At 40.3% G+C, this 14344-nt stretch overlaps 1 protein-coding gene across 3 annotated transcripts in view; it reads left to right on the top strand.

The window, feature by feature from the left end:
- Positions 1 to 14344, top strand: part of Gucy1b1 (guanylate cyclase 1 soluble subunit beta 1) — a 50164-nt gene that overhangs the window by 16140 nt on the left and 19680 nt on the right. For all 3 annotated transcript variants that reach the window (NM_012769.2, XM_039101764.2, XM_039101765.2), the window contains 3 exons: positions 11672 to 11869; positions 12811 to 13041; positions 14080 to 14196. In NM_012769.2, the coding sequence (NP_036901.2) occupies positions 11672 to 11869; positions 12811 to 13041; positions 14080 to 14196 (546 nt within the window). The remainder of the gene's footprint in view (positions 1 to 11671; positions 11870 to 12810; positions 13042 to 14079; positions 14197 to 14344) is intronic.

The following is a 14344-nucleotide window of genomic DNA, read 5'->3' as shown; positions in this document are numbered from 1 at the left end:
GTTCTAACAGTGAAAGTTCTTGGTGCCTGTTGTTAAATTTGGGCTCTCAAATACTTTTACTTAGCCAGCTGGACAAGGTTGTCTTGCTGCTGGTAAGGAACCCTAGTGAGCCCTTCTCACACAAAATCTAATTATTAGATGATCCTACATGTATTTCAGAATTTTCAATCATATATTTTCAGTCTCCTGTTGTTGACTTTGAATATGCAAGCCTTCCATTAGTATTCTCTTAAAGTCCACAGGGTCTATTGGACCTGTTCAATTGCCTTTAAGAAAGGATTACAGATGCGAATGATGTGGTCTTCTGTTTTCAATATAGGGTGGTTTGTTGTTTTTCTAACATACTCTTAACTATAAACTCTCATTGGACAGTGTTATCAGTATTCAGTAAGAACTGCCTGGGCTCCTTATTAGGAAAGAGCTTCAGGTATCCCATTTAGGAGAACTAATTCTTTGCCTTTGAGTTACAAATCAGCTGATCAAACACAGAATGAAAGAGGAAATTCAAAGTTGGTTTCAGGTAAAAGCAAAAACCAGAAAACAGACACCCCCACCCAAGGCCTTTATCTTACAGCACTGAACAATTACCATAGAAGTCTGTACTAGTAAATTCCCCATTTGCCGAGACACTATTTCTGGACTGCCTGTGCTATTTTGAGCTCTGGCGTTGGTGAGACCCTCGGATAAATGTGTGAACGCTCAGCACCATGGAGCTGGGTTGCAGAGTGTTTCCAACCTGACTGCTGAGAGTGGCTAGACCTGCTGGAAAGTGATGTCAGCGCAGTTCCCAGCTGAACTGAAGCCCAGTCCTGAGAGAATGTAAACCACTCCAGGGCCAGCTGCATTATTGATTTAACAGCCAAAATAAGAACGCTGGTGTTTAATCAAAATGTCTGTTGTTTACACAGGGACATTTCTCTTATAAACTTAAAGCCGCATTAAATCAAGATGAACACTGGTTTATAGACTCCAGCTGTGGACTTACTAAAGTCCTGCTGTCCAAAGAAAGCTGCCCCTTCCAAGTGAAATGGCTACTAAGACTGCAGTCTGATGGTGTTTAAAATTGATTATTTCAAATGGATTGAATCTGGAGACTTCAAAGTGTTGGAGGGATTTTAGAGTCTTTGAATATAAAGTCCATTTTTAAAGTATGTTTGTTGACTGTCACCTTAACAGAGACTTTAAAAAAAATTATGGCATGTGTGTGTGTGCGCGCGCGTGTGTGTGTGCATGTGCATGTGTGTGCGTGTGTGTGTATGTGTGTGTGCGTGTATGTGCATGTGTGTGTGCCTGTGTGTGCGTGTGTGTGCACACGTGTGTGTGTGAGTGTGAGTGAGTGTGTGTGTGTGTGCATGTACACACATGCAGGTACCCACAGAGGCCAGAAGGGCTCATCTGATCCCTTGGAGCTAGAGTTAAAGGAATGTGTGAACCACCCATGTGGGTACTGGGATCTGAATTCTGGTCTTCAGGTAGAGGAATGAACGCCCACAACTGATGGGCCAGCTCTTTAGCTCCACCAATGAAGCTTCGATTTCCAATAGCGCTCCATTTTAACGACATTCTTAACCATTAGATTCACACAACAGATCACAGATTTCAGTAGATTTGTTCATTTCTTTATCCCGCCTACACTCGCTTTTACCATCTCCCACCTCACTGTGGAGGTGTTTTTATATGCTCTCAAGCTGAAGAGACACTAGCTAGGGAGACTCCTCAACACTTTGTAAAAGCTTAATTATTACTTGACAATTCTGTGCATTATATAATGCACTCACTCCAATTACATCACCAATACCTTTCAGGTCCCCACCATCTCCACCAATACCCCACTCCTCCTAACAAGTCTTCATCTTCTTTGTATCTTTCTGTTGCTTTGGTTTTGACCCACTGATTTATCTAAGATTGCCCACCACGGCCATGTCTAGTGGCTGAATCAATGAAGACACTGAAGGCCTTTCCCTTAGCAACCTCAACTACCAACAGGTCATAGCCCTCCTGGCAAAGCTAGGGCCCTATAGTCCCCTTCAGCATTCCTGACTGGTTGCGCACGGGTTCAGCTTTTGTGAGATGCTGAGTACAGTGTGCCTGGCATGCTCAGAAAACAGCTTTCATGGTTATCCTCTTCATTGTGTGCCCTCTGTTACCTTCATTTTGCCACCTCCTTTGTGATGCTCCTTGAGCTGGGGAGCAGTGATATGGTCGTCACCGAGAGGGCTGAGCAAAGTGACTCAAGAGGCAAGTATTCTTAGGACCTTGTACAGCCACGGGTCTCCACATTAACTACTGTTGGCTACTAAAGCCAGATTCCCTGAACAAGGCTGAAGACAGAGTGAGTCTATTGGTAGGAAGTTACCCATTTCAGTGGTCAAAATGCCCATTTAGCAAAACAGAAGAGGTAGGTTCACCTGTGGCCTCCCAGCCATGGCCTTCCACTTGACCACAGCATCAGGTATGGCCTTTCACACTGGGAATGATCCAAGACGTAACTCATTCAGTTTCAAAGATGATGCAAAAGATTCAAAACTGGATCGTTTTATAATTTAACATTAAAACTTTATTAACACATTTGAATTAAGTATGATTTTTATTTTGTGTCCCCTTGAGTAAGACTATGAAAACTACAAATTTTGGAAACGATAAATTTTTCATTATTTCCTACTTTTGGACAGTAGGTTTTTGTCTTCCAACTGTCTGTTATCATGACTAATTTACTACAGTAAGATCATACTTTACTTAGGAGTAGGTGGTTTTGTTATGGTTACTCAAACAAATAGGAATTCAGTGCACCTTTTTCTGTGTCTGTTGTTGTAAAGTGAAGCACCTGGTTTTCACAGATTGTTTTAAGATCCTAGCTTACATATAACATTTTTCTTCCAGCATATATTAATAAAATACTCTTCATGATGTACTTTACAATCAAAGAGTGAGATGAACTGGGCTTCACCATAAAGAATGTTCAAAAGTTTTTCTTTCTTTTTTCACTCCCTAATTTTAATTAATAACCAAATATTTGAACGTATCATGAGTGCTAAATTTGGAGAACTCAGCCTTTTTGACGTTCCTCTGAAACTTTCCAGGAAGGGTCTTCTTGTATTTAGAGACTAGACAGTCTTCCTGATGTCTCCAATCTCTTCTCTTTACACTGGTGAGTAGTCTAAATGCAAATAAACTCATCATATTTTTTCTGCTTTGAACCCTTGAGTGATTCTCCATTGCTTGCTATAAGTCTGAAGCCTATCAGGTTAAGACAGCGCAGATGACTTCTCCCACCCCCCCATCTCTAGTCCCTCTTAGAACACACAGTTAAACTTGATCTCTGGACTCCTATTTACCAAGCTCCCTCTTCTCTGCAGTTTTGTGCACACTCTTACTCCGATCAGTCGGTCTTCTAGGTCCCATTGCTTCTTCCAGGAAGACTCCACTCTTCTGTCTAAACTCTGCCCTTCTTCAGAGGAAATCCCTGGCTTTTCTCTGGCTTTTAAAGTAGGCTGTCCTTAGCCTCAGTCCTGGCACTGAACCATCATTTCCTGTTTCTTTCACTGGAATGTAAACCACAGGAGGCCAGAGACCCTGCAGGGTAACTCAGTGGATGCTACTGCAGGAGGGGTATGAATCCACAGCTTAAAAACAAAAGAAGAAAGAAAGGAAAGAAACATCCAATAAGCAGATCCAGTAGTAATGATTCCGTCAAGGACCATCAGTTTGAAGTAGGGCTGTAGAGGTTTTCAAGAAAAATATAGCTCCCATCTTAAAAGAATTAAGAGAGTTTATTTTGAGCTGAAAATGAGTGACTATGACCTGGAAACACAGACTTAGGTTGCCAGACTTGATCACACATTATATCACGGCTGAGGCCATACATACATTACAGTCCAGGCATGGGTTAGAGTGCACTGAGGGAAATCATACGATAGGCTTTAGATGTTATCTGATATCATGCTTAACTCTTACCTTGGTGAGCATTAGTACTCAGCTAATAATGCATTTAGAGGTTTTACTTGACAGTCGAAGAGATGTTAAATCAGGATGGAAAAAAAGGCTATTAAAAGACTAAACATAATTCTAGGTAATTTGGCTCCAGAAATGCAACATTCCAATTCTATAATCTCAAAGCTCTAATTGGTCAGTCAGCTTTATAGAGTTTTCAATATATTTATGGTTTTCTTTTTCTGAGAATTTCAGTTGATAGAAAGAGGCTGAAATTGGCCCATTAAAGAAGACATAGTGGGCATTTTGGGGCGGGGTAGTCAAGGCAAATTTATGTTTATTAGTCAATTTTCAGGCTACTGTAAAATATATTGCTCTATCTTTACATTGTATATACTTTTGCGTTTTTAAATGTCAACCTTGATACTGGCACTTCACATGTGAGAGGACAATAATGTTGCTACTAAAGTTAGAGCTCAGCAGACTGTTTTACTGACCAAGCCCGTTCATCTCTTTCATCATAGCAAAGAAGACTTAGGGATGGATCTTCTCTTCCTGTCTCTCTTTGAATATATGAGCAAGAATGATTTTCCAACATACATACAAACACACCACTCACACACCATATATGCACACACATATGCATACACATACATGTATGCTCACACATATATGACATGAAATGTATTTTAAATGTTTCTGAATTTCAAAAACTGTATGTATGTGTGACTGGCAGTCATCAATTCTGTAGGAATCAGTTAATTCTAGAGTGACCGTTTTAACGATTTTCACACGTATTTATTTAGTGTGTGAGTATATACCCACATGTACGTACATGCAAGAGCATGTTTATGGGTGTCGTGGGTCAGTTTTAAAGGAGGTAGCTTTCTCCTTTCACCTTTATGGGTTCTGGGAAACCAAACTCAGATCATCAGGTGTGGTGACAAATGCTTTCACTCACTGAGCTGTCCCATCAGCACAATTCTGGAGCATTAGTAAGATTCTACAAGTCTATGCTTTCAGTGAGATAATACCTCTGCTCTTTTATAGAAATAGTGTATTCCAGGCCACATGGTAAAGGCAGTGTCTGTAGTTTAGTTCTATGGCATTTTGACATTTCTGGTGACTATCTTGTTAACAGTTAACTGCACTTGCCTTCTCAAGTGAGAGCCTTTGTTTCCATCACCAGATGCTTGACCTTATACAACTTCTCTTGTGTTTCTATATTCAATGCTTAAAATTTTGCATTACACTGACTTTGAAAATGAGGTTTCCCAATGAACACAGTGATAAAATATAAGAACACTTCTAGAGAAAGATTTTTGCATTTGTCTTTAGGGATTGAATAGTTCGCAAGTGATTTTTCTTAAGTCTGTGACGCTATCAGTTTGGGGGCTGTTAATAAAAGTCATCTTTTGAGCTTATTCTTAAGTGGATTAGTAATTGAAAACATAAACAATAAGATAAAGGATTTAAAAGAATTTTACTGTGATTGCTAGATTTTATATGCATTTAACTGAGACTGTGGTTGGCAAGATAAATCTGTATTTTTAGCACGTTCTTTTCACTAGTTTTTACTTTTATGTTCTTAAATCAGGCATACATAAACTTTTCTCTGAAGTTTCATGCACAGAGTGAAGCAGTCCTGTGGATACATGGCTTGCCAGCTCCCTGAGAACACCACTGGTGAGGATTGCCAAGCCATGGTGTTTCCACTGCAATCCATTCTGCATTATGAATTCATTTTCCAGACGTCACAGAAACAGTATCTTCTGTCACTCCTGTGCCTGGCCTCTATTCAGAGATGCAATCCTCCTTCCTTTGAATAGGGGTTGGCTTTGGCAATCATTTGACCAACAGATTATGGCAAAGGTGACATTGTGAAACATCCTAAGTCATAGAATCAGAAATTTTCATTTGTTTTCTTGGGTAGCATAGTGTGGGAAAAATCACCATAAATTGTTACCTCTATGGATCCAGACACCTTATGTGAGATGTTCAAGCCACACAGACTGTGTAAAAAGGTCAGAACAAAATCCTGCCTGATTTCCTTGCTGGGGATTCCCTTGCAAAGACCTGGCCCCATTGCTGGCCATTTTAAGGGTTCATCATAAAAAAAATTCATCCTGTTGGTGTGCTGGTGACTCCAGTACAGGAGTTTCCACACTTAGACAGCATGGAGAACCATCAAGGATAACAATATATTATCATTAATTAGCATTTTAATCAGTAAGTGTAGGTACAATGTGCTATACCACAAAGGCAGTAGCAACAGGCTCTGTTCATTTTTCCTGGTAGATTTTCTTTCTGTTAGTATGTGTGCATATGTGCACTCGTGTGATGAGTCAAGAACTTTGAGTAAATCCTTGGTGAAATGATGGACAACTTTGGCAGTGGAACCCAAACCAGGCCAAAACAGGACTATCGCTTCATTCATTCTCTATGATGTTATGTTGCTACCTTGTCTGTACTTTATGGCCCAAGGCTGCCAGATTCACTTGAAAAACACAGAGGGGGAAGAATGCTATTTTAGAGACTAGTTAAGATTTGTATTCATGAGCTTATTTCAATATGCATAAGGATGGCATATAAAAATTTAAATATGCTTTCATTCTTGGCTGGAAAGCTGGCTGTCTCAGCTAGGTCTGTGGTACTTCAGTCACCCACTCCCTCATATACATACATACATAATACATATACGTAATACATATACATACATACATACATACATACATACATACATACATACATACATACATACTCTTAATCCTCCTCCAACACAGCATGCAGACTGCAGCAGGGGGATGTCCCCAGCTCTTCTTAGATCTGATTTGGGCTTATAAAACCCAGCCCACCAGCAGCAGCCTGGCATTCACAACAGATCCAATTTCAAATTCTCAAATGTTTGTACAAGGGGCTATTTTGGGAAATTCTAGGATTTTCCTGAACAGCTGTAAAGCCCTAATACTTCCCTAAATTATTTATATTTTGTAGAAAAATGCACTAGACAATTTATTTCAACTTTTGAATCTCAAAAGAAACATCTAAACTCAATTTCTACAACCTGCAATTAAAATATGACTTAACTTTTATTTTAAACAGAAAAACAGAACAGAACTTCAGAAGGGAGAGAAATAGATTAAAAGCAAAAGATTCTTCTTCTTTGAATAGCACTAAATATAGATCCGTTGTTAAATTTGCTATTATCTGGAAGGATTCTGTTTTTAACATGAGTTTTAAAGGACACAAATATGCGAAAATCTGTGTAAGTGCATTTTATTTGTTTGTATCTTTATTGAAGATATTGCTTTTGAGAAGATGAGTAATTACATACTTTTTGGGTTTTGGGGAAAGAGTTTTTAGGCTGTTCTGGAACTAGTTCTGTAGACCAAGCAGGCTTTGAACTTGCCTCTGTCTTCCACGTGCTGGGATTAAATGTGTGCACCACTACTGCGGGGCTAATAATACAATTTTAAAAATGATTTCTGTTTAAATAACTTGCTTTGCAAATATAACATTCCATTTTTCTTTTTACTTTTTTTTTTACAATTTATTCATTTATTTATTTTTAAAATCTTTTTTTCTCTTTTTTAAAGATTTATTTATTTATCATATATAAGTACACTGTAGCTATCTTCAGACACACCAGAAGAGGGCATCAGATCCCATTACAGATGGTTGAGAGCCACCATGTGGTTGCTGGGATTTGAACTCAGGACCTCTGGAAGAGCAGTCAGTGCTCTTAACCACTGAGCCATGTTTCCAGCCCTACTTTTAAAATCTTTATGCATGTGAGTCCCTACATGTCTGTGGACCATGCTGATATCTAGTGTCCAGGAAGGCCAGGCTCCTATTTAAGGGGGGTTAGAGGCAGTTGTGAGCAGCGGTGTGGTGCTGGGAACTGAACCTGGTTCTTGTGCAAGACAAGCCAGTGCTCTTAACTGGTGCCAAGTTACCTCTGTAAGCAGATCTCATGCTATTCTTTTACAAACACAATCTTTTCATTGTTTTGAAGAAGCAGCTTCTTGGGGGGGGGGGGCAAAGAACCTGCCTGCTTCCACCTGCAGCTTAAAAGCCATCTTAGATTAGAGACAAGCTAGGCTCATTCCTATGGTTAAACCTGTTTTTTAAGGATTGGACTATGTCCCACCTGTACCCTTAACTACAAAGGGTCCTGTACTGCCTGTTCCAGGAATGGCAATCCCGTCTCTGTTTCAAAAAGTTGTTTATAACCATCTTGCAACCCTCTTTGTTTCAAAAGGTTATATGACCACCCATGACTACCTTGCTGTGCCAACCTCTCAACCATGACTTTGTTCCAAGAGGTGGATAGGATTGACTTGTTTTTCCTCTTCTTATAACCCCAGCTATTTTGTTCTATCCGGCCTCCCCCTCCCAATTTGGAAACCACCTACTCAGTGCTGACCTCTCGGAACCCACCTTAGGGGAGGGATCCCATGAATGCAAATAAAAGTGTTTTAATTAACTGCTTGCTTCAATGAATTTTGGCCATCATGATATGGGTCGGTGCGGAGATCTTTATGTTTCCCATCAGCTTTGGGGTAGATTCACCATTTGTCTCAGCATCTGTTCTCTCCAAATTCCAATGACCTGTCTGTCATTAATCTCAGCAAGGGGTGTGTCAGAGTCTGCAATTCACATTATATGTGGTTGATGCTAGCCCAGCCTTTCAGAGATGTGAGGGGAGAAAGTGCTGGGGGAGCAAAAGGAAGGAGGGAGAAGGCTTTGCAAGAACATCTTTCATTTTCAGGGCTGAATCTTAGTGGATTATTCACAGAAACTTCCTTTTCTCTCAACCGCAAGGATCAGGACTAAGGATTATGGGAACTGAAAAAACAAAGGACCAGTCTGCCTTCCAGGCAAAGTCTTTATCTCTACATTTCTGTGGCCCATTTGCAAGTTTTTGATTAGCTGAACTAGGAGCAAAGAAAGGAGGTCTTGGATTTCTGCATATTTTGTTTCTGTTACTATGTATGAACTTATGTTTGGGGTGCCTGGTATATTTTTTAAAAAAACGTGCATCCCTTTGAGATAGTCCAAAAGTCTTTAAAAAAAAAATGTACCTTAAGTATATTTCCCCAAAGAACAATGGTTTCCTACATCTACAGAGTACACTCCATCTTGAGCTGCTGCGTATCCCACGTCCCAAGTGTAATAGGTATCTTTTTCCTTTTTCTACAAAGCACAAACACCAGGAGACTGGTAAAGTGGTCTGGCAGCTGCAGAACCCCGCATAGAAAACATGCCTTTATTCTCTTGGTGAGAGAGGGAGCGCAAAGTGGTATCGGCCCAGCTAGAAATGGAACTAAAACCTCAGACTAAACTTTAGTTATGGGAACAACAACACCACCCTTTAAATGATGCTAAGGAGATCGAGACGCCCGAGCATACTTGAGGTTGCTTCATGGCTTCCTGGAGGTTGTTCATGCTGAGGCATTGGGGTTTACATTTTCCCGTGACCTTTTTGGCTTTTCTACGCATGTGCGTACTCCCCGTAACTGGCCCCGCAGCTTCTCTCTTCCTGTATATGGGTATATTTAGAAACAAAACAATTCTAGTTTTGTGATGAAAGTTTTATTGCCCGTAATGTATCAATATTGCTCTGTTAGTGAATTGTCAAGTGTGTTTAGTTAGGGCTCTCACGTGTGAATAACTTTTTTCTTGGCCATGCTAAGGGTCCTTGTTTGCCAGTTCCAGAGGATATTGTAACAATGGTAGTTCAAATGTGAAGGCGGCACATTTATTAGCGACATAGAGTGCAGTGAAAATAATTTGAATTTAATCACAATCCCATTTCTTAGAAGAGACAGATCGTGGTAATCGCCTGAAACTTGAGAGAGTAAAACCTCTTCAGGAAAGCTGTAACGGAAGAAATCCCCAGAGTCTGTTTCATGTGGGATACTATCTAAAGAAAATCAATATTACATTAAGTGGTAAATCTTTCATGCTCCCACAAAGCACTCAACTTGTCCATTTAATTAGTAGCAAATTGAATACAAAAGCAAATCTCTGGAGAGTCCGTTACCACAAAGAGGCTTGAACCGTGAGCACTGTAGCTCGGCACTTGAGTGACCTCAGCAAGGCCGTACTTCCAACATTCGCAGCTTGACAGTGCCCACACCTGCACACCACTTCAAACGGACACCCCTCCAGGAAGAGTGCTGCCTTGGATGCCTCATTCATCCATCCTGGGTCATCCAGTGTCAGAAGTGCCTTAACATCGAAGGTGGCCACTGGTAGCACCTTTGTCACTGCCAAGTGATTATGCTGACTGCTTGTGGGAATGAATATATAAATGATACACGACGATCCAAAATGGTAATTGATCGTAAGCAAGCGACATGCTTATAACAACCAGGGGATATGTGAATACTTCGTTTAAAAAAATGAAGTACTAAAAGTATTAATCCACCTATTTAAGATGACTTTCTTTCAAATAAGGAGCACAGCCCAGTACTTGGGCTGTACCATGGGAGAATTGTGCTATTCATGCAGCCACAAGCTTAGCTGTGACTTTGTGGAAAATGGAGATAAAAGTAATACTCTTAGCAATCTTAGATTTTCCTCTTTCAAGATTGTTACATCAAAAGATTTGCAGGGGTCTTAAGGGTCCGGCAGAGGAACTTTCAGGTCTTCTCTTCGTGGGGAAGGATTTCCAAAACACAATTTGTTACAGAACGAATCCGTTGTAAGGTTCAATTCAATAGAAAGAAATAAGTTCTGGGACAGGTAGGTTCCCAGAATGACTCGGAGCAGGCTAAGAGACTGCCTGGTAAGGTTTACACTACAACAGCGACCCCTAGAGGCAGTCAGAAAGAAACTTTTTTTTTTAAGCTTGCTTGACTTGATTTTTTTTTTTTTTTTTAAACAGGGAATATTAGAGGAAAGAAAACAGAATTCATTATAGACTGAAGCACCCAGAATGAATGTCACTCTGGGTTGGGATTTACCCAACTCACTGAAACAGTGTTAGCCTTCACGACTCCCTGGGCCTGGGTGTATCTTCTGAATCCCCTCATTCCCGCATGAGACATGTTACCAACCGAATGCCGACTGTTAAGCCGCCTTAAAAGTGCAGCTTTCTTATTTCTTACGTCAATCTGCATATAAATCACTTTTGAACTTTAGGAACTAATAGATGCTGAGACATTTAGCATGTTCTAAGTGACAAGGTTCCAAGAGTTAGAAAGGTTAATTTTCTAAGACTGAGGTGGGAATTTTGCTGCTTTGCATGGATGGGCTCTGCTATGGACTGGGAACTACTGATGAACAAGGAATTATTCACCTTTACTTTAATAACTTATCAAAGTAAAATGATTATATTTTACCATCCTTGACATTTTGATATTTTCTTTTATTAACTTCAGATGGGGATTACAGTGCAAGCAGAAAGGAATGTGTGTGATTTACACACTGTTCTCTTCTGTTTACTGCAATGTGCGGGAACACCAATCTCGGATGCCTGCTTTCCACCTTAAGTGTGCTTTTGAGACGTACCGTTAACAATCACATATATTCGCCTCTACTCTTCTGTTCTCTTTTCATTCTCTCTGTGGTACTTACCTCGCAGCTATCTGAGGGACGCCATGAAGGATCCCCTCTGTAGACGTTTACTTTAGTGATCTGCCAAGCAAACCCAGATTTGAACCTTCTTTCTGCTGCTTGCGTGGCTAAGATCTCATAAACGTTCCTAGTCAGTATGCTTCGGTTTTCACTACAGAACCTCGACGCCCTGCACGACCACCTCGCCACCATCTACCCAGGGATGCGCGCACCTTCCTTCCGGTGCACCGATGCAGAAAAAGGCAAAGGGCTCATTCTGCACTACTACTCGGAAAGAGAGGGGCTTCAGGACATTGTGATCGGGATTATCAAGACTGTAGCTCAACAGATCCATGGCACTGAGATAGACATGAAGGTAATGTCCACCCGCAAAGACGTTCCTGAATATTGGAACATTTGAAAAGATACCGCATTGCTGCTCGTGAGCTACGTTGGTCGTACTTGTGAACCAAAACGGTATGAACCCCAGGAGTCTTCTCTATTAGGCCTGGGAATGTATTATACGGGGCAAAGTTCCCCCTCGCAACAGATTCTCTTTCTATTTATATGTTGCTTATGGCAAGAAGAAATTCAATTACTGTCAGTGAATACATGTGAGCTGGAAATAAGGTGGCCCACGTGACTGAGCTGTAGGTTTCAGCACGCACATTATCAGATAGTGAATTGTAAAGCACATTAAATTAGCCAGTTTTCCAGATCCCTTATTTGATGTGAATTCTTTTCTCTTTCCTGGAATGTACCTAGAATATTTTATTTTGTCAACCAAAAGCTTTTGATTGTGTTTTTTTTTTGTTTTTTTCTTTTCTTTTTCTTTTTCTTTTTTCTTTTTTTTTGGGGGGGGGGCTTTTTAATGAAGTTGTGCTGGTAAACTTAGCCAAGCCAGTTTCGATTTTTTTCCTGATGCTATTGATAACATCCACTGTTATTTTTGAGTGGCAGTTTTAAGGTATGAATATGGAGACCGTGGCATGAAGAAAACTGCCATTTTTCTTTCTCTGACCTCTTCCTTGCCAGGTCTCCTTGCCAGGTACTAGTTTTTTACTTGTCATGTTCAGCCTCAACCATCGATTCCTTGTACAAACGTGCCTGTTCAAGAGGCCTACCCCAGAAGGACAAGAGGGTATTCCCAGTTCACTCAAAATGTCACATGTGCTCTGGAAAATTCATACCAAATTATAATCAGTAATTAAGTATTCATAATTATGGGAAATGTTCATAAACAGTTCCTTACATTCAGATATTGTAACTAAGCTAAAACATCAGCAATTAACCACACTTTCTCCCATTAACGTCTAGGTTATTCAGCAAAGAAGTGAAGAATGTGATCATACCCAATTTTTAATTGAAGAAAAAGAATCAAAAGAAGAGGATTTTTATGAAGATCTGGACAGGTTTGAAGAGAACGGTACCCAGGACTCCCGTATCAGCCCGTACACCTTCTGCAAAGCGTTTCCTTTTCACATCATATTTGACCGGGACCTAGTAGTCACGCAGTGTGGAAATGCTATCTACAGAGTGCTCCCCCAGGTAAAATGTACAGGTCTACCCCTTGGGGTCTGACCCTCCTGTTGCAGGTTCCATTTGTTAGCAGGACCTATCCCAAGCACTCATAACCTAAATGCATTTGAAAAGACTGAAAATCTTCTTTAGGACATATTTTGTTTCTACTTTCCTCACTTACAGGGAGAGGGGGAAGTTGTATGAGAACTGTAGGCTTGCTTTGTGAGAAAATCGGGAACTTGCTAAGAGCAGTCAACTTTCACTCAGGTTTTTGTTTATTAAATAAATATTCACTGCCTAGCTGCCTTCCAAAAATAGTTTTCAAAACCAGCTGTTGACAAGGGGAAGAAGGAAATTTACAAACACTAAAGATGAAAAACAGACATGACCATTGGAAGAGTGGCAGAGCTAAGAAGGACCTCAGATTCAGTAGCCAGTTAGCTCTCATTCCCAGGAATTATTTGAAAACTTCCTGTGTACTCACTCTGGAAGGTACCTTTTGCTTAATGCAGGACTAGGATACACAGGTTTTGTGTAAAACTGTAGATCTGGAAACCGAAGAGTGCTTTTGTGTTTTGTGGGGGCTCTCCCTCTTGGTGTGTGACCTTGTCTGTGTCCCTCTGTCCTGACATGACGTGAGGTCTCTTTAGTCAGTTACTTGCTTCCCCATAAGTAGGCACTTTGTCTTATTGCTTCTGCTCGTATTATCTCTCTTTGTATGCATTGTAGGAAAGTGTTTACTGGCTTTTCAATTTCCTTGCATTAGATACCACAGATAAAATTCCTCTTTTTCTTGATTATTTTATTTTCATCAGCTTTGTATTTACATTTGCACATTAATTACCTAAATCCTTTCTTGTTCCTGCAAGTATTTGGTATTTTCTTAAACACCCTGTTGCATATAGCAACATTTGAGCAAAATTTCAGTCAGGGAAAATTTCCCATACAATACTTTTTTTTTTCATTTATAAGTATAACCCATCTGGCTTAATTTCAAGATCTATGGCTAATCCTAAAATCAACCTCACATGGGTGCATGTTCTTTGCTCTTTTTCCGTATCTTAGCTCCAGCCTGGGAAGTGCAGCCTTCTGTCTGTCTTCTCTCTGGTCCGCCCTCATATTGACATCAGTTTCCACGGGATTCTTTCACACATCAATACCGTCTTTGTACTGAGAAGCAAGGTAAGCAAGGGATGTCACACATCAGCAACAACAGAGAGGGGGCATCGTCTGTGAGCATAATCTATGAGATGGAAATATTAGAAAGTAAACTACAGCTTACAAGAGAGCAATGTTTGACTGGGGACATGGACTTCTGTCAGCTGATGAG

The sequence above is a fragment of the Rattus norvegicus genome, chromosome 2 (genome assembly GCF_036323735.1).
Source record: "Rattus norvegicus strain BN/NHsdMcwi chromosome 2, GRCr8, whole genome shotgun sequence".
Taxonomy (NCBI): Eukaryota; Metazoa; Chordata; class Mammalia; order Rodentia; family Muridae; genus Rattus; species Rattus norvegicus.
Note: the sequence above shows the minus strand (reverse complement) of the source record. Positions and strands in the feature narration are given on the sequence as shown.